The sequence below is a fragment of the Lissotriton helveticus genome, chromosome 6 (genome assembly GCF_964261635.1).
Source record: "Lissotriton helveticus chromosome 6, aLisHel1.1, whole genome shotgun sequence".
Lineage (NCBI taxonomy): Eukaryota > Metazoa > Chordata > Amphibia > Caudata > Salamandridae > Lissotriton > Lissotriton helveticus.
Genome location: NC_136067.1, coordinates 1,265,925,484 through 1,265,946,116, shown reverse-complemented (window position 1 = coordinate 1,265,946,116; position 20,633 = coordinate 1,265,925,484). Strand labels below are relative to the sequence as shown.

Here is a 20,633-nt window from a genome sequence, read left to right as displayed (position 1 = left end):
GACATTTAACTTCCAGGCCGGAGTACCATATATTAGGGCCTTACAGGTAAGTTACATATACCCATGGACCCATTTTTAGGGGTCAGAGCACACACACTGTGTGCTGGATGGCAGTGTCCCAGTGTTGAGTCAGTAAACCAGTACTACATCTAACAAAAAGTACAACTGATGCTGCAAAAATGGCCTTTTCCTCACTCATATTCCATTATAAAATGTTGGGTGTGACGCTCACAGTCACCACCAACGACCAGTGTTTAATTTTAGTCAGTGGTTTCCGGTGGTGCCCGCCAGCACTCATGTTTAGGGAACGTCACTTTTTTTTTCATCTAACATTGACCGAGAAGAAGAGAGAGAGAAAAATGAACACTGTGTAAAGGAGAAAGATGGGAACACAGTCACAGAAGTGGAACACAGAAACCTGCAAGAGAGTGATAACGGGGCAGGGTGTTTCAGGCAGTGGTTGAAAGAGGCATGAGGTGGATTCAAGACTGCGCATTCATGCGCCAACATTTAACAGCACTGTCCGCAATCCTCTACGAAGAGCTTTAAGGACTGGCACTCATTCCTTCACAAATTAAGCACTGCTGATGACCCTAGCACCAGAGTCTCTCACATGACGTCCTAAAGCCCCGACACACCATCCCACAAGGGCAGATACCGAGGACAAACGTTCAAATAAAAGCAGATTGAAAAGCTCTCTAGAACATTGCACGCGCTGGATATTCCAAGACCAGAGAATGCAGCAACTGGGTGAATGCTAAACTTATAAATCTGCATCACAACCACAAGCAAGTGGCCTAGAATGAGTTAAAAAGAATGTGAAAGGATGGATTTTGTGTCGGATGGATGCAGACCTCTATTTACTCTAGAAAGCCCCCATGGTCTTTGAAGCCAAATTACACTATCACCTCCGCAAGGAATCCGCACTCCTCCCCTTCAGGAAACGGCTCAAAACTTTCCTATTTAGGGAGGCTCTGGACATATTCTAATCATCTACCTTGCGCTGTTATGGAACCGCTACTGGTTCTTGGCCACTCTCTCTAAAGCGCTAAGAGACCTGCAGGTGATAATGCGCTATACAAAAAACAATTGACATAACATAACTACCGTACCCATCCTGCTTCAGTTCTGGAGTTGACTGTCGGACTTGAAGTAGCTAAATGGAGATTCTAAAATACTAACTCCAGTCAAGAATATCGAAACCCTATCTTCACCCAGACCGATTCTGCTAGTCTCATGCCTCCTAGACACTGACAGTAGCAACTGAGTAGAGACACAGGCAAAAGGGATCCCTGCTACCTTGCTTGAGATTGGTGGTCTATCACACCAACAGACAAGACCCTGGCAATCCTTCCAAAAAACTATGCAAGACGAGACGCCAATCAGCATCCCTCATCCCACCTGCAGCTTCATCCGATCCTGCCTGCCAGGTAGCAGTATAACCCATCTTATGCACTCTTATTTGTCAGATTGGGTTGTTGGCAACTGAGAGCATACATGAAATCCTTCTACACCCTCTGTAATCTAAAATGTTAATCTGTGCCTTAATTTCAGTGTATTTAGATTATAGTAATGCTTAAATGCAGAGCTCCCACATGGCCTGATCTGTGGGCTTCAGCTAGAAAAGATTGTGGCTGCTATTTAATTGTGGGGATGTGCTTTTCTTCTCAGCACTCTCCTTCATCTTCTTTGGATCTATACTCTCTTCCACTGTTTATTACTGGCTATGGCATATAAAGTTCTCCCAGTGATTTGTGTCTCAAGTTGACAATTGTACCAGTGACTTTGACTTTTTGGAGAAGTCTCTGTTGTCTCTGAAAAATATATCTTATCCAAATGTTATGAAGGAACACTTTCAAATAGACCTCCCAGAGTTTTGAGATTCTGACCAGGTGCTTAACAAATATCTGTCTGTTTAAAAGGTTCTCGTAAGAAAATTCGGTTTGGCCTTTCCTTGTTTGCATTTCCCTATTTTTGTTATTTTGCTTTGAATACATTCTACAATTTGCATATGCCGTATTTTAAGTAATTTAAAATCTTCTTTAGGGCTGCGTGTAGTACTATAAAAACACATTTCATTTACGTTATATATCCAGGCGCCTCTAGGTACTACTCGATTAAAGCTCTTTCACAGAAGATAAAGTTGGTCCAACAAGGGAGAGAACATTGCTGATTAGTTACAGAGTTAAGAATATGAATGTCTAGCACACTGCATAAGCCATCTGAGTTACATGTTCTTGTTATTTCCCTAAAGTTGTGTTAAACTTGAGGATCTAGAGCCCAGAGACAGTCTTGATGCCCTTGCACGTGAAGATGAATCTTCTGAAGAAAATGAAGAAATGGAAACATTGGTTATTGAGGAACCAGGAGAAAAATGGGACTGCGAATCTATTTTAAGTAAGTCTCAAGTATTTTGTGTTATTTTAAGATGTTCAAATATATTTTTTCTTCTTGTTTTTCGAACGTTTGGACTTTCTCCCTAGAATTGAGTTGTTGAGGAATTAATGATGAGATGTAACTGAATTTGATTTCTAATATTTCAGTGCTAATATTCTACATCTAAAGTGATCCCTGTGATTTGATTGGAAACATATTTGTATTTGGGTTATGCTTTCCCTGCCTAAAAGCTTTCGGCAATTATTTGTCTACTTACCAACTCAAAATTTCAATTAAATATTACCTGTTAAGAGACCACCATATAAGAAACTTTCATAGTTTTTTAAAAATGTTTTGTCCAAGCCCAATGATATTAATGTCTGCCTTTTCTACTTAAACTGATTGGCCACTATATTTGTTATCATGTGTAATCATTACTTTGTACGCTTTCGGATAAAAGTATGCACATTAGTATGAGCAGCAGGGGCCATGATGCTATCTAAGGAATATTCAGAGTGATTGAGAAATCTGAGTCACACAAACTGTTACATTCTTTCAGCAGCTTCCCTGTGGTTTTATAATTTTTATAGTATTTTATGTCGTATGACCCATCCAGCCTCCAACCCAGTGCAGGACTCTTAAGTTATGACACTATGCCTTTTTTTTATATTTTAGGGCTAACGCTAGTCAAGGCTTTTACATTAAAATTCAAATATATATTAATATTACACAGTGCCAATAGCTTCTGTGTAGTTATAGTTAAGTCAGAGTATCCATGGGAAGAGTGTTTTTTTTGTTTTGCAAGTAACTTCAACTCTATTTAAAGAATCTTCCTAAACTTACCAAAACAAAACTTCATCCTCCTCAGCTACTCCCTGGAAAGTTTCAGGGCGATCTGTCAAGCAAGGATAAAATAAATAAATAAGGACCGTGAAAAAGGGGTGTCCCAAAATGCTTTTACCCTATGCAATTTCTCATAGGAATTTATGGAAGCCCATTAGAAGAAACAGCCACAACCCCTAGGGCCTCATCCACTTTTTGTTCCTTTCGTGGCTAAGGAAGGGGCTATCAGCTGCGCCGACCCTATTTCTGCCAGAGGACCCTGCAAGTTTAGCAAACCCTGCGGGCAGTGGATGCAGTTCACCCCGGCCCCTTGGGTCGGGAAACCAGAAGTCGAGCCAAGCCACAATGCCCTCCAAAACCGCAAAACCTTCCTAGTCCGATTCCCCCAGGATCACTTTCGGCCAGTCAGTGGCAGAGTAAGCCATCATCTCAACAATCGGCAAGACATTACATCGGACAAGTGCGTGTTGCAAATAGTCCGAAGGGGCTATTCCCTCCCCTTCAAGACTGCTCCTCCATCTATGCCTCCAGTGTACAATCGGCTGAAGGAGTATCACCTTGCTTTACTCGCGAGGAAGTCTAGACTCTCTTGGACAAGGGAGCCATAGAGAGGGTTCCTGGGCCCGAAGTATGCAGTGGTTGCTATTCCCGTTACTTTTTGGTCTCAAAGAAGGACACAGGCCTTCTTCCTATCCTAAACCTTAGAGCTCTCAATTACTTCCTCAAAAAGGAGGAATTCAAGATGCTCACTCTTGTCCTGTCTGCCTTGGACCCAGGACACTGGATGGTAGCGCTGGACTTTGGCGGATGCTTATCTTCTTATCCCAGCTTGCCTGCCCATCGTCGCTACCTGCGGTTCACGGTGGGCAAAGAGCGCTTTCAATTTGCGGTGCTCCCCTTTGGCCTCATCAGCGTCCCTCGGGTGTTCACAAAGGTGATGGTGGTGATTGCAGCCCATCTGGGAGTTCAGAGGTTCCTGTCGTCCCCTATCTCGGTGACTGGTTGTTGAAGGAAGGTTTGCCTCAACCAGATGTGTCCCACCTCCAGACTACGACAAACCCTCCTGCATTAGCTGGGGTTCACTGCCAATGTGTCAGTCACACCTGACCCCCTCTCAGGAGCTTCCTTTTATTGGAGCGGTTCTGGACATGGTGCAGTTTCGGGCCTTACTCCCCAACGGCGAGTCCAGGATATTCACGCTATGATACCGATGTTTCAGCCTCTATCCTGCATCCTGCTACTGACCTATGCACTGTAGCACATGTGGGCTCTGCAGCGGGATCTGAAGTTCCAATGGGCACAGCATTGAGGAAATCTCACCGACCTGGTTCAGATTTCTAAGAGCACTGCGAGAGACTTGCAGTGGTGGCTAATAGACCGTGATTGGTTCAAACGCAGACCCCTCTCGCTTCCCCACCCAGATCTCACAGTAGTGACGGAAGTGTCCCTTCTGGGATGGGGTGGCCATCTCGGGGAGGTGAAGATCAGAGGACTCTGTTCTCCGGCGGAAGCCAAGCTTCATATCAATCTCTTGGCTCTTCGGGCGATCGACTGCCACTGAAAGCCTTTTTACCGTCCATAAAGGGAAGGCTCGTACAGGTGTTCATGGACAACACCTCTGCCATGTGATACTGCAACAAACAGGGCAGGTTGGGGTCATGGACTCTTTGTCAAGAGGCCCTGCATCTCTGGACTTAGCTGGAACAGGGCATTTCCCTGGTGGTTCAACACCTGGTTGGTTCTCTGAATGCCAGGGCGGACAAACTCAACCGTAGGTGCCTTGCAGATAACGAATGGCGGCTCCATCAAGAGGTGGCACAAGGTCTCTTTCAGGAGTGGGGAGAGCCTTGGTTAGATATGTTCACCTCAGAAGGGAAGGCGCAATGTCAGCTGTTTTACGTTGAGTTTCCATGGCAGCCCTCGCTCAGAAACGCTTTTTGCTGCAAGTAGAGCTCAGGCCTCCTATACGCCTTTCCGCTAATACCTCTCCTGCCCAGAGTGCTCAAGAAGTGACTGGGCACAAGTTATTCTTGTGGCTCTGGACTGTTCACTGGTTTGGTATCCCGCGCTTCTAGACATATGAGCGTCGATCCTCCGGTCAGACTGCCCCTTCTGGAGAATCTACTGTCGCCGCAGCAGCAGGGGAGGGTTCTCCACCCAAACTTGTCCACTCTCCGCCTCCTTACATGGAGATTGAGCAGCGACAGTTGACAGCTTTCGGCCTTCCTCTTGAAGTCTGAGAGTTTATCTTGGCAGCCAAGCGTGCATCCACAAAATCGTTATATGCCTGCCGATTGAACACATTTTGTAAATATTGTACAGGTCAGCCTATTGACCCATTATCTGAAGTCCTTCTGTTTAAGTCCTTCTGTTTGTAGTTTCTTTGGCCCAGCAGGCCTCTGCTCTGGGCACATTGAAAGGCTATCTTTCGACCCTTTCTTCTTTTCTTCGGCTGCCCGATAAGCCCTCTCTTTTCAAATCTTCTCTGGTGCAGAGATTCTTCAAGGCGTTAACCCACTTGTTTCCTCCTTCACCTTTTATTATTCCACAGTGGGACCTTAATTTGTCTCTCACTTTTCTGATGTGTGCACAGTTTGAGCCGCTGCATAACTGCCCTCTGCAGTTGCTCACCATCAAGACAGTGGCAATAACCTCTGCCAGGTGGGTAAGTGAACTGCAGGCTATTTCTGCACAGCCTCCTTGCCTGACTATCTTTGCAGACCAAGTGGTACTCCAGACTAGGGAATCTTTTCTGCCAAGGTGGTAACACCCTTCCATCTGGTACAGCCTGTTACCCTGCCCACCTTCTATGCACCCCGCACCCTTTATTTATTTATTTAAAGGGTTTTATATAGCGCTGGCCAGACCTGAAGGCTTTACATAAGGTTCAACAATGTAACAGAAAATGATCAACAATTACACATAACGTCAATAAATAAGCAATACATTAAAAGAGGAGAGAGAAAAGTAGTGGAGAGGGGAAGGGGATGTGAGAAGAGGGAGGGTGAGGGAAGAGACAACTGGAGAGACGAAAGGAAGTCTGTCTAAAGACCGACTGGGTAGGTGACGTCCAAGGAGGGAATCCACGGCCTGTCTCCACTTTAGCTAAACCAGGTAGCTCTATCGGGCATCAGACAAAATAGTTCGGTCTTTCTGAGCCCTTTCTCCAGTGTGTGGGGGCCCCTTCAGTGGCGTCCACATGCGGGTTCTGCACAGTCCTATTGAAAGGTGTCTTTTTTCCCCTTTGTTGATTGGGATCTACCAATCTCAGAGTGTGTCTATGTGTCGAGCCAGTAGTTCCAATTTCTCACCTTGGCGGGGGGGTGCTCCTCAAACCAGGCCCATACTCCTTCTAGGGTCTGGGAGAAGTGAGATTTGCCCTGAAAGAGAACCTTTCGTTTGGCTGGGAAAAGTAGCATGTATTGGAGTTGTAGGGCTCTTAGCTTCACTCTTACTGCATCAAATGTGCGCCGCATCTTCTGAACTTCACGTGAGTAATCGGGGAAGTTCATTATTTTTGTGTTGGCATGTTTGATTTCGCCCACTCGTCGTGACTCTGAGAATCAGGACCCGATCTTGAAAGTTTAGAAATCGAGCTGTCAGTGGCCTGAGGGGGCCCCGGGCGGCAGCCTTGCGGTCGGCATCCTATGTCCTTGTTCGATTATAAAACAGGATGAGAAGCTTGCGGCAGGGAGGAAATCCTTGCACCACGCCAACAGGAAAGCTCCAGGGTCCGAGCCCTCTGTTCCCTCCGGAAATGCTATGAAGCACAGGTTGTTTCTCCTTACCCTATTTTCATCATCGCTCACCTTCCATGTCACCTCTCTCATGGCTGCCTTCAAGCTGGAAACGTCAGTTTTTAAGTTGTGTGATGTGTCTTCTATTTCTGAAATACTGGTCTCTGCTTAGGTTACTCTGTCTGAGACGTTACACATATCCTGGCGTAGTAGGGTTACTTGTGATCGTATTTCTGCCTTCTTCCCCTCAGTGGCCTCTGTGGAGGCATGGATCGCCTGGAGGAGGGCCGCGTTGTCCGGCAGTCCTTGAGGTTCTCCTTCTGTCTCAGGTGGTGGAGCAATACTTTTGTGTATTTGTCCATCTTGCCCTGTTTTTGCGTTTTAGGATCCTTGTCTCTTGCCATCATAGACTTGTATAGGTTAGAACGGCTCACAAATATCTCCCACTCCTCTTCTTCCCCAGTTCTCTCCTATCCCTGGCTTTGGTAACAATTGATAGATAATTGGTGTCTTGAGCAGTGGTGTCTATAGTTAGTTTACTGTAGTTGGATTCCTTTGGGTGTCTGGTTCCAATATTCTTCTATTTATGCTATGTCGCATCTCGATCAGCGCAGAGAGGGCGCATGAGATTGGTTTCTGATGTCCACCGTTGGCAGCAAGACACTTGGTTGGTGAGTGATCTCGGCCCTGGGCAGAACCTCTTGTATGGTCTTTACGATCACCTTTAGGAGTCTCTCTTCATCTGCTCCCCCACCCGCATGCCTCCGTGTCTCTCTGTCTCAGTTTACTGGTCTCCTTGTGTACGAGCCTCTTCTGTGTTTCATGCGGGATCAATAATGTTCGCCCCTATTGTGTGGCCCACTGACTTGTGGTGTTCAGGTTCTGTGTCCGGTGCGGTTAGTCTTGTTTGGTGTCCAAGACTCACCTCTCTCTTCTTTTGCCCTCGGCCTATCGTCCCTGTTGTGAGTTCAACATAGTCTCAATGCATGCCCATTTTGTTCGTTTTTTTGCAGTTGGGCCATTCATGGGGTACTGATCTTCCTTGGTATTGTGGCGCCTCTTCAGTGGTTGGATCTTGGGGGCCTCTAATTGCTAGTTTCCCCTGGGGTTCACTTATGTGGTCCCCTTTTTTGTAGGTGCAGTCTTTTCTTATCTCTCTCCACCTTTAGTCACTTTTACCTGGGGGTCAGGGGGGAGGAGAGGGGGACTGTGCGGTTCTCCAGTATGTCGCCCTAGGCGCCTATTGTAGAGTCTCACCCCCTCATAAGGGTTTCTTTCCGTTGTGGGGGGCCAGGGTAGTACCCTTTTTCCTAGTCTGTCGGGGGAGCCTCAGGAGGCCACAGTAATCAGGCTCTCTCCCACCAGGTATACCGGTGACTGGCCGTTAATCCGCCATATGAGGGGAGGGTCCATCATCCCCCGCTCGCAGTTCTTTGTCTGGCACGCCCCTGGAGCGGGTGGGGGAGCGGGATGAGCCTCTCGCAATGCCTGTAACCACCCACACACAGTCCCTCTCACCCGTGTGTGGACTCAGGCCCGTGGTGTTTGCTCCCTGGATCTGGTAGTCTGCTCGTTCACTCGGGGTCTCCTTCACCTCCTTCTCTGTACTTGCTAGTTGCTATGGAGAGAGTCCTCTCTCCTTTGCGGGAGCCCCTGCCTGACTTGCGTGTTTCAGGAGGACCGGTAACTCTCGGTTTCCTCCGCCACAGCACAGGGTAGTCTGGCAGGGAGCGCAGCCGTGTCTTCAGTTCTCTTCGGGTCTCTCTTGAGCGTCACTGCGTCACCCAACAGCCATCCTCTTGGGCATCCAGTCTCTGCCTACTAGGGGCCGGAGGAAGCCGTTCGCTCCATTTTTCACCGGTTGGGAGTAGTGGCAGACGGCCCAGGGAGGCCGGACACATTGTCTTCTTTTGCCCCTGAGACGGGCGCCACTGGCTAGTCTCCCCAATCTGCCATTTTGAACGTCTTCCCGCCGAAACAGTTCTTCCATGTATTGTCAGCTCCGCACTTCTGAGGCTACTCTAATTCAACCTAGGAGTCGTCCGCTCTGTGTGGGAAGCTAGTGAGACAAATTTTGGGGGGGTTGTGGGCAATCAAAGGTCAGATCTTACACAGGATTCCGTATGGGCTGCCGGAGCTCCTGCAGAAGCTGCTAGTCGGCCTTGTTCCTGGCCACACCCCCTCTCTGTTGGCCTACAATCATGCCCTTTGGGACGAAATGGAGGCACTCCCTCAATATCTCTTTGAAGAGCACAGGATAAGAGGTCATGAGATAGTTTCTGAGGACAAGCTCTTATCCAACATCGCTGTCCGCTCTACCCTATATGCAGCCGACACTGCTGCCAGAGAGGTCAAGTCTAGCATTCTGCTACATAGACAATTTCAATTGACCACATCATCCCAGTAGACTGGTCAGACCATCACGCCATCCTCTTTCATATCAATCACCCGGCGCTCTCCGTCCCTCCCACTCAAACATCCCCCAAATGGATCAGAAACTTATCGAGAGTACCTCTTGACAAGCTTGAAAAGGGCCTCAGCTCTCTCCTCCCGACCACGACAGAACCCCTCTCAACCACAGAACTCACCTCGCTCTACCATTCCAACTTGGAGCTCGTCTTAGACCAGCTGGCACCAAGGAAACTAAAAAAACTAAGAAACATCCCCTCCAGATCCTGGTTCTCCTCTGACATTAACGATGAAAGAAGACACCTAAGATTTTTGGAAAGATCCTGGAGGGCCATCCCCTCCTCACGCAACCGGGGCCAGCTCAAGGCAGCCCGCAAAAGCTACTACAACCACATCAAGAACAAAAAGTCGTCCTTCTTCTGCGCGGCCCTTGATAATGCCAAAAACCGCCCCAAAGAACTTTTCAACATTATCAAGAACCAAACCTCCATTCCGGTAACAAGAGACATGGTAGCGTCCAAATCCCAATGTGACGACTTTGCCAGCTTCTTCAATGAAAAAATCGCGAAAATCGACCGATCTCTCAGCACGTTGCCCTCAGACGACACCGCCTCAACTCCCCATTTAAGACCAACAATCACACCCACTTGTTGGTCCGCCTTCCAACCTATCCAGGTTGAATTGATAAGTAATCTCATAACCTCCGCCAAACCCTCCACCCACTCCCTTGATCAGCTTCCCCCGAAAGTGACCAAAGACTTGAGGCTCACTCTAGCCCCTATCTGGGCCAAGATCAGCAACAGCTCTCTGAGCGAGGGCTCCATCCCGGACTGCCTTAAAATAGGTCAAGTCACGCCTCTACTAAAAAAAACGGGCCTTGACATACAGGATATGAACAACTTCAGACCAGTCTCGAATCTTCCACTACTATCCAAAATCTTGGAAAGATGTGTGCTGTTGTAACTTTCCCAGCACTTAGAGAACACAAAGCTTCTAGACCCACATCAGTCAGGGTTCAGAAAAGGCTGCAGTACTGAAACCGCAATACTTAACGTCCTAGACGATCTTCACATGTCGCTCGACTCCAACCATTGCAGCCTTCTCATCCTCTTAGACCTATCGGCTGCATTTGACACAGTCGATCATGCCCTACTAATCAATGTCCTAAAGGAGAGAGCAGGCCTCGAAAAGACTGTCCTAAAATGGTTCTCCTCCTTTCTTAACAACCGCACACAAAGAATAAAAATTAAAACCTGCGAATCAGACATTCTTCCCATCAGCAGAGGAGTTCCTCAAGGGTCTGTACTCTCTCCTCAACTTTTCAACATATACATGGAGCCCCTCACCTTAATTCTAAGGAAAGCTAAAATCCCCTTCCACCTTTATGCGGACGACACGCAACTCTATCTGGAAACCACATCGATCTCGGACATCCACAGACTGAACCACACACTTGCCGAAGTTCAGCTCTGGCTCTCTTCCAACCACCTCAAACTCAATGAGGAAAAAACTGAAGTGCTCCTAATCTCTAACAAAGAAGATAACCCCCAAATTCTTGATTGGCTCAAAGCCTTAAACGCTCTAAATGTGCCGCTTGTTCCATCGAACTCCATAAAATCCCTAGGGATCACCCTCGACCCCAAACTGGATATGAAAGAACACATCTCAAAAACTGCCAAAAGTGCCTTCCTGAACCTGAAATTGCTCTACAAACTAAAACCATTCCTCCCCACAAAAGACCTGAAACAGGCCACGCAGGCTCTGGTCCTCTCCAGAATTGACTACGGCATTGCCACTCTGACTGGAACAGCCAAATCTCACCTACGTCCTCTGACCTCTACCCTAAATGCAGCTGCAAGAATGATCACGGGAACAAAGAAATATGAACACATCACCCCAGCTCTGAAGGATCTGAAATGGCTTCCTATTGACCAACGAGCTAGCTTCCGCACAGCCTGCCTCACACACAAAGCCCTGCATACGGGCAAACCGGAATACCTGGCCAACAAGCTCAAAAGGGCCGGACAGTCTAGAAACCTCAGAAGCTCCAACACGCTCCTACTCATTCCTCTGAAATCCCAGAAACTCTCAACATCTAACAAATCCTTCGCGGGCAATGCTCCCAAGATATGGAACTCCATCCCCCCACACATCAGAATGACCGCATCCTTCCCGAAATTCAACAAGCTACTCAAAGTCCTCTTCCTTGAGCGCTCCGGAACCAACTAGAACCAAACCCAGACTTTATAGTTTCATGTTCTCGCTCACCCCAGAGCTGATTGACTTGCCTACGACTCTCCGCCATGGCTCACGCCTGGCTGCTATTGTATAGAATGTACTCACTCCTGTGTTCAGTGACCTGCTTTTTGTCCACATTATCTGTCTAACCCATGTATATTTGCTGTGAAGCGCTCTGATACCCTCGGGTCCAGCCAGCGCTATACAAAACTTTAATAAATAAATAAATAGACTTGCATGGCCCTGTATCTCCGCCATTAAGCCGGAGGTTTAGCAGAGCCTCCTGAACATGACCTTGGATGATGAGCACCTCTTTGGTCCGTAGGTGGACCAAGCTTTAGAAAAGATCAAAATGGATACAGAGATACTTTGCTGCCATCGAAGCCGCACAAAGAGATCTGTTGTGGACCGGGATGCCCCGTATATCCTTATAGAAATTCACACTGGGATGGTTTGACGGGGGCATAGCGCTCCCAGACATACGGAATTCTCCAGTATTAGGGTGTCTTTTATAGATTCACATGCTTGGATTTTCATAGATTCACATGCTTGAATATTCCCCGTCATCGGAGTGGGAGTCCCACGGTAAATAAAATAGCAATAAAATAATATATATATATATAATATATATATATATATATATATCAACATAAAACCTGAAATATGTACCAGAAGAAAGGCATAACCTGCCTACACATATTTCTACATAGGAATGCATGGGAAAGGAAAAAACCATATGCAGTCTATCCCTGTCATTATGTTGGTCCAAACTGCAGCCAATCAGGCGACAGCAACCCTCTAGAACCTTCTCCTCAGAGCTCAGCACCTCAGATTTTCTACCGCACGTCGTGTGTAAGGGAGTCTCCCTGAGCTCTGCTCAGTTTTCTCTTCTCTTCAGGTTTTTCCTTGTTCTTCAACATGTCTACAAGTAAGAAGTCTCTTTTCAGAGCTTGTTCTTCCTGTGGAAAGCTAAGACTTTTTTCAGAGGACCCACAAAGTAAGTGTATTTACTGTCTTTACCCGGACCATGAGGTGGGGAGCTGTAAGTTCTGTAGAACATTCTCAACAAAGACTTTAAAAGACAGGGAAGGCCGTTTACTCCTCCGGCTTCAAAGACTTAAGGATAAAGATAATGTACTTTCTGATGCTGAAAGTCTTATTTCTGGCCATTCCCAAGCAGCCTCCAAACGTGGTAGAGTGCAGGAGTTGCCTTCTACATTTAAAAAAAAGAAGAAGATGTCTCTTTCCTTGGCCCCTGCGGTGTCTTCACCACTTCTTACCACTTCTGGGCCCACGAGACCTGGCTCTCAGGCTCCTGCTGCAACTTCCTCAGGTTTTTCTGTGAAGAAATCTGATTTTCCGTCGACGACGGTGTCGTCTACAGTTCCCTTGACGAGATTGGTTGTCTCTGGTTCGAAATCGACGACGACAGTCACGACGCCGCTTGCTTCTGGATCGTCGTCGATGAGGGTGATTCTCAGTTCTAAGACTGTGTCGACGATTATTCCAATTTCATCGTCGTCGACGAAGAAACTTCCGCCGTCGACAGTTAGATCATCGTCGACGAAGGGTGTTAAGATGTTGGTTTCGTCGACGCCTTCGACGTCGAGTGTTCCGTCGACGACTGTCCCGTCGACGAGTGTTCCGTCGACCGCTGCTCCGTCGACGAAGAAGATGAAGACAAAGGTCTACGTCGACAAAGGTTCCGTCGTCGGCACCATTGCCGTCGACGACGTCACCGTCGACAACAGCATCGTCGACGAGGTCACCGTCGACGACGGTTTCGTCGAAGAAAACCGAATAGAACACAGCATCGTCTATGCTGACGACAGCACCATCGACGGAAAGATTGCCGTCGACGAGGGAGTCTCAAAATTTGGAAAAGACAGTTCCGTCTACGATGCCGTCTACATTTGCCTCTCTACCTTTATTGCCACTGTCTTCCAGCAGTTTGGCCAATGTTGACACTCTTCAAAAAGGTGGTATGGTTCTACCTCCCTCGCCTTTGTTTGCTACAGACTCAGATCCAGAGTCTGAAGAGGATTTACATGAATCTTTCACTGAGGCTCGTAGTCCATCAGATTTAATCATAAAATGTCAAGAGTTCAGTAATGATGAGGAGGAGCAGTATGGCCAACAGGATGAGGTTCAGACTCAAATTCCGACTGCGACGTTACCTTTGTCACATAACTCGAACCTCCAAAGTATGTTAGACGACTATAATCGGCGTTTCCCACCATCACCACAAGTGCCTACAGTTCCTTCAGTCTTATCCCCTATTGCGGCGCCGTCAGCTGCTCCTTCCGTACCTTCGCCACCTGCTGTCATTCAGCGACACACATCAATTCAAGTACATGCAACTGTGTATCCTGATGATGACGAGGAGAACCCTCCTGAACGAGAAGATGGGGAGGTTACAGATGTGGATGGTGATGATAATATGGCGGAGTGGGATGACTATTGGGCACAAACACCATCCCCATCTCAAGTGACGCCAGGGTATTCTCCTCCGGTGGATATTGCAAGCTTCCATCAGTTGATGGACAGAGCGGTTCAGCGTTTTAAGTTACCACGAGTTCAAAGAGAGGAAGATTGTTTCCTTTATGATTTCAAGAGCCAACCATTCAAACAGATTCATACTGTTCCAATTATAGATTTCATCTGGGCTGAAGGGGTGAAACTAATGAAGACGCCAAATTCTTTGCCTGCCCAATTACCACGATTGGAAAAGAAATATAAGGCGCTGGTCGGATCTCCAGCATGCCTCATTGGCCAGCCGAAGCCAGATTCAGTTGTTACACAGGCAGCTCAGAGGGGATCCCGGAATCCTCCATCTACTATTACTGCTCCTCCGGACCGTGAGGGCCGTCGCCTTGATGCTATAGGGCGCAAGTTTTCGTTGATGTCTTCCACTACGGTGAGAGCGGCTAATGCTATAGCCATCTTGGGTCGATATGACCGTCAAGTTTGGGCAGATATGTCCGCCTATGTGGCGTTACTTCCGGATGCTTCCAAGGCGGAAGCATTGCAGCTTCTTCAGGAAGGAGAAAGAACATCTGAAGAATTGATTGATTGTGCAGTAGATGTAGCCTGCACTGGATTCCGACAGCTCGCTGGAACGCCTGTCTTACGTAGGCAAGGTTGGTTGCGCTCCACCTCCTTCCGTCAGGAAGTTCAGACTAAAATTCTCGATATGCCATATGATGGCGATTCACTCTTTGGAGCACACATTGACGAGGCGCTACAATCTATAAAGAAGGACACAGACACTGCACGTGCCTTGGGGACTCTTCAATTTAAGAAACAGCCCTTTCGGGGTGCTCGAGGACGAGGCACCAATTCCAATTTTCGAGGAGGAAGCACTCAATATCGCTCCTATAACCAAAGCAACCAGCGTTTCTCTAGTAACCGACAGCAGTCGTCTCATCAACAGCCGGCCAAGACCTATAGAGGGAAGACCTCTTACAGAGGATCTTCTAATAAACGACAATGACTTGCCTTTAACTCAGCAGGTTGGAGGTCGAATATCTCTGTTTGGTTCTCAATGGTCCTCCATCACCACGGACCGTTGGGTGCTAGACATTGTAGAAAAACGCCATGCATTGGAATTCGTCGAAATCCCTCCTCCAACTCCACCTTCCGGGCCGCCACCTCCGCACCTCAAGGAACTTTTCCAACAGGTTCACCTGCTGATTCAGAAGGGTGCAGTAGAGGTAGTGCCAAAGTCTCAAAGAGGGAAGGGGTTTGATTCCCGTTTTTTCCTAATCGTCAAAAAGAACGGGGAATGGAGACCAATATTGGACTTGAGAGCGCTAAACCAATTTATCAAGAGTCAATCCTTCCGTATGCTAACGCTTACAGAGATCTTGCGTTTGCTCTTAGTCGGAGATTTCATGGCTACTATCGACCTCCGAGACGCCTACTTCCATGCTCCAATACTCCTACGTCATCGGAAGTTCCTGCGATTTCAGGTGGGGCAACATTTCCAGTTCAGAGTATTGCCATTTGGCCTTCGTTCCGCCCCTCGAGTCTTTACCAAGATATTGGCTCCTGTAATGGCCTATCTATGCCTCCAAGGTGTCCAGATATTCCCATATCTCGACGATTGCCTCCTGAAATCGCAGTCTCGCGCACAACTGCTTCGCCATACCTCCCTTTGTCAGAGGGTGTTTCGCTCCTTGGGTCTGTCTCTCAACCTAGAAAAGTCCCAATTAAACCCTACTCCTTGCAAGGATTTTCTAGGGGCCACATTGGATACCACGCTGGCAAAAGCATTTGTGTCCCTGGAACGTCAACAAAGGATTTTTCGTCTAGTATCTCTTCTAGTATCAAAGCAGTACGTTTCAGTTCCGCTGCTGAAGTCATTTCTGGGGATGGCGTCATCGTGCATCGCACTCATCCCACATTGCAGACTGCAGACACGTCCCATTCAAGAAGAATTAGACGGGCAGTGGCGTCAGATCACCGGATCCTTCAACGATCTAATTTGTGTCACGACTCGCATGAAAACAGCGCTCAAATGGTGGACACAGCCAGTAAATCTTGCAGCAGGGACGTCATTCCTATCTGTCACTCCAGATCTCACGCTCACGACGGATGCATCCTTGGAGGGATGGGGGGCACACCTCCAGGACCTGTCCATAAAAGGAAAATGGACCTGCCTCAGAAGGCCTGGCACATCAACAAGTTGGAGCTCATGGCTATATTTCTAGCGCTCAAGTCTTTTCAACCCGTGCTGCAAGGAGAGTCTGTCCTTATACAAACAGACAACACAACCTGCATGCATTACATAAACAAGCAGGGCGGAACAAAATCTCCGGTACTGTCTCGACTGGCACAGTCAATTTGGGACTGGTCACTCAAGCACCAAATCACAATCACCGCAGTTCATCTCCCAGGGATATCCAACCTCCTGGTGGATTCCCTCAGCAGATCCCGATCATCAACCCACGAGTGGGAGCTACATCAACCAATACTCGAAATGATCTTTCGTCGCTGGGGTCACCCGACACTGGATCTCTTTGCCACACCAGAGAACCAGAAATGCCCAGCTTACGCAAGTTGGCATCCCCACAAAGGGCCACAGGGCAATGCCCTTTTGATGAACTGGTCCAATCTGTTTGCTTACGCCTTTCCTCCGATCCCTCTAGTGCCTCGGGTGCTCTGGAAGATACGGAGAGAACCCTGCCACATCCTTCTCATTGCTCCCAGGTGGCCACGACAGGCATGGTTCACGGAGTTGCTTCTTCTGTCCCAGTGCGAGCCCATCCTTCTACATCCTCGGATGGATCTTCTTTCCATGGACAGGGGTCTAATTTACCATCCGGACCCCTCTTCTCTGAGCTTATCAGCCTGGAACCTGAACACTGCGAATTTGCACATCTAGCCATTCCACAAGAATGTCGAGACATCCTTGCTCAGGCCAGAGCTCCTTCAACTATAAAGACTTACAAGTTGAAATGGAAACGATTCTGCCATTGGTGTGCTACTGCCGGTGTTCATCCCATACGTGCAACGCCTGCACAGCTCCTCCCTATCTTCTTTCAATTGGCTCAGTCAGGATTGTCTCATGCCACTTTAAGAGTTTTTCTGGCGGCAATTTCACGCTTCCGCCACGATGGCTCCACCTCCCTCTGTTCCTCTACGATAATACGCCAATTTTTCAAAGGACTATTTCATAAATTTCCACCAATTCGGCACCCTCCTCCTGCTTGGCGCCTTAATATTGTTTTAGCACAATTAATGAAAACGCCATTTGAGCCAATACATAGAGCTGACCTCAAGTATCTCACCTGGAAGGTTGCTCTTCTCCTTGCATTAACGTCCTCTCGTCGAGTAAGTGACATTCATGCATTTACGATCAATCTACCATTTCTTCAGTTTCAATCAGAATGTGTGGTGCTTCGCACTAACCCTACTTTTCTACCTAAAGTACCTTCAGATTTCCACATCAATAAACCTGTTATTCTGAAGGCTTTCTTTGCTAACCCACAGTCTCCTGCGGAACAACGCTTGCACTCCTTAGACATTAAACGGTGCTTGAAGTTCTACATCAGCAGAACGGCTCAGTTCCGCAAATCTGACCAACTCTTCGTGGCTTATGGACGTTTTCTCAAGGGGCGTCCAGTTACCAAACCTACTATAGCCCGTTGGGTGTTTTCGGCTATTGCTTTCTGCCATCAAAAGGCAGGTAAGCCTCTGCAATCTTCGGTGAGGGCCCATTCTACCAGATCAATGGCGTCCTCTACTGCCTTATTTGCCGGTGTCCCGCTGCATCAGATTTGCAGAGTAGCCACGTGGTCCAACAGGCACACATTCACGAAACACTACTGTCTGGGTGCCATGAATGAAGCGGATACCGCAGTAGGACAAGCTGTGATTCGTAATCTTTTTCAATAAGGTGAGCCTCTGTTCTACCCTCCTTCTTTTGGTTTCCAAGTAATTATTGACTGATATATATATGTACTCTATACATATGATTTTCAGTCTCTTTTTATGCTTTGTAACTATGGAAACTTTTCTTTGGTGCTGACTGCTATCTATTCTATATTCAAGCATGTGAATGTATGAAAGACACCCTAATACTGGAGAAGAACATTTGTTACTTACCTGTAAACAGGTGGTTCTCCAGTATTGGTGTCTTTCATAAATTCACATGCGACCCTCCCTCCTCCCCTCAGAGGCTCTCTTCTCCTCACAGACTCTCTTCTCCTCCCAGACTCTTTGGTCACTCTTGTGCTCGAAAATCTTAGGTGCTGAGCTCTGAGGAGAAGGTTCTAGAGGGTTGCTGTCGCCTGATTGGCTGCAGTTTGGACCAACATAATGACAGGGATAGACTGCATATGGTTTTTTCCTTTCCCATGCATTCCTATGTAGAAATATGTGTAGGCAGGTTATGCCTTTTTTCTGGTACATATTTCAGGTTTTATGTTGTTATATATATATATATAGGAAATAAAGAAACTCCACTGTCAAACAAATCGTGAGAAATCAGACTTCAATCAACATCAAATTGAATACAACAATTTAATGGAAAAAATCAGAAAAGACCCTAATGTGATAGTAAAAAAATCGGATAAGGGAGGAAATATTGTGTTATGGAGCAAAAAAGATTATGAGGCTGAAGCCAAGCGGCAACTGGATAATGGTGATTGCTATGAGAAAACAACACTCAAAATGTACTACAAAGCAAAGGACAACATCAAAAAAGAATTATCAAAATGGAAAATGGATGGCCTAATAACAACAGAGGAATTTAAATTCCTATATAACACTCACCCTGTGATGCCGTTTTTATATCTGCTACCCAAATTGCACAAGGACAAAGTATCTATACCTGGACGACCCATAATATCAGCTATTAAAAGCATGACAGAGCACATTGGAGAATATATAGATCATTTTTTACAAGAACTAGTGAAAAATTTGCCGTCATACTTAAAAGACACTGGGGACTTTTTATCACGAATTGAGGAATTTGACTGGTGTGAGGACTTGGTACTATTAACTCTTGATATAGAGTCATTGTACACTAGTATAAATCACGAACAAGGTCTGAAGGGAGTTGAACATTTTCTAAAAAGTCGTCCAGCTGAATATGTGTCTCATAACAAGATGTTGTTATCATTGATCAAATGGTGTCTTGAGAATAATTACTTTACCTTTGGCGGGGAATACTACAGACAGAAAAGAGGAGTGGCAATGGGGGCCTGCTTCTCCCCGAGCTATGCGTGCTTACACGTGGGGTTCTGGGAGAAGCAGGTCCTCGAATGCCAATACCAAAGTGAGATGACTAGCAAAATCTGCATGTGGCGTCGATTTATAGATGACGTTTTCGTCATTTGGAGGGGAGACATCCAAAGTGCTGTGGATTTTGTAAAAAGAATCAATGTAAATGATTACAACTTATTCTTTACCTCACATCAGAGTACCAGCAAAATTGAGTTCTTAGATGTTCAGGTGGCTATAGTTGACAATAAACTAACTACAACAGCCTATAGGAAACCAACAGCTGGCAACGCAATTCTCCATGCGTCTAGTGCCCATCCAAAGCACTTAATATCAAGTATACCGTATGGAGAAGTATTGCGACTCAAACGTATCTGTAGCTCCCCCAGTGAATACGAAAGGTGTAGAGATGAAAGCGCAGAAAGATTGCGGGCTAGAGGATACTCAGAAGACACACTCAAAAGAGCTATAGATAGAGCTGACACAAAATTAAGATCAGATTTGTTACCTACACAAACAAGATCCACTGTTGAAGTGGATTCAACTAAAGAAAATGGTGTGCCCAGGTTAATAACCACATTTAGCAAGCAGGAGCGCAAAATTAGAGCCATAATAAATAAAAACTGGCCAATTGTTCTTACAGACTACCCCTTAAAAGAAGACCTTCCAAATAAACCACAAGTAACATTCAGGAGGTGTAGAAACATGGCCGCTCAACTGGCACAACCTTCGGGGGCAGGGGCAGCTGCTCCGACTTGGATGCCAGTGAAGCAAGGATTTTTTAAGTGCTCTACATGTCGAGCCTGCACTATTGGTGTCAATACCAGTAAATACAATGCACCCTTTGGTATAAATGATCAACAGATAAGGGGGAACTATGACTGCCGCACTGATTTTGCTGTTTATATTCTCACGTGCCCCTGCGGCCTAAGGTATGTAGGCAGTACGATCAAGCCGGTGCACGTGAAAATTTTACAGCATATCAGAGCAATCATTAATAGTGACACCACCTATCCGGTGGCGAGACACTTTAAAACTGAACATAATAAAGATTTCAAGTGTCTATCCTGGTTTGTTATCGATGCGGTTCAAACCCCGAAAAGAGGTGGAGATCAGGAGAACATGTTAAGGCAGCTGGAGACAAAGTAGAAACTTAACCTTAATAGCAAGTCTCCCAATGGTTTAAACACCACTGAGGATATGCACACATTCTTATAAGAAATTTTAGTTGAAAACAAAAATAACTCAATCTACAATTTCTGCTAAAAGAATTTGTGAGAAAAATTGTCATTTGATCAAATA

At 46.6% G+C, this 20,633-nt stretch overlaps 1 protein-coding gene across 1 annotated transcript in view; it reads left to right on the top strand.

Moving 5' to 3' along the window:
* Positions 1–20,633, top strand: part of LTV1 (LTV1 ribosome biogenesis factor) — a 206,026-nt gene that overhangs the window by 131,688 nt on the left and 53,705 nt on the right. Inside the window, exon 8 of the mRNA XM_078648994.1 lies at positions 2,255–2,397. Within this exon, the coding sequence (XP_078505120.1) occupies positions 2,255–2,397 (143 nt within the window). The remainder of the gene's footprint in view (positions 1–2,254; positions 2,398–20,633) is intronic.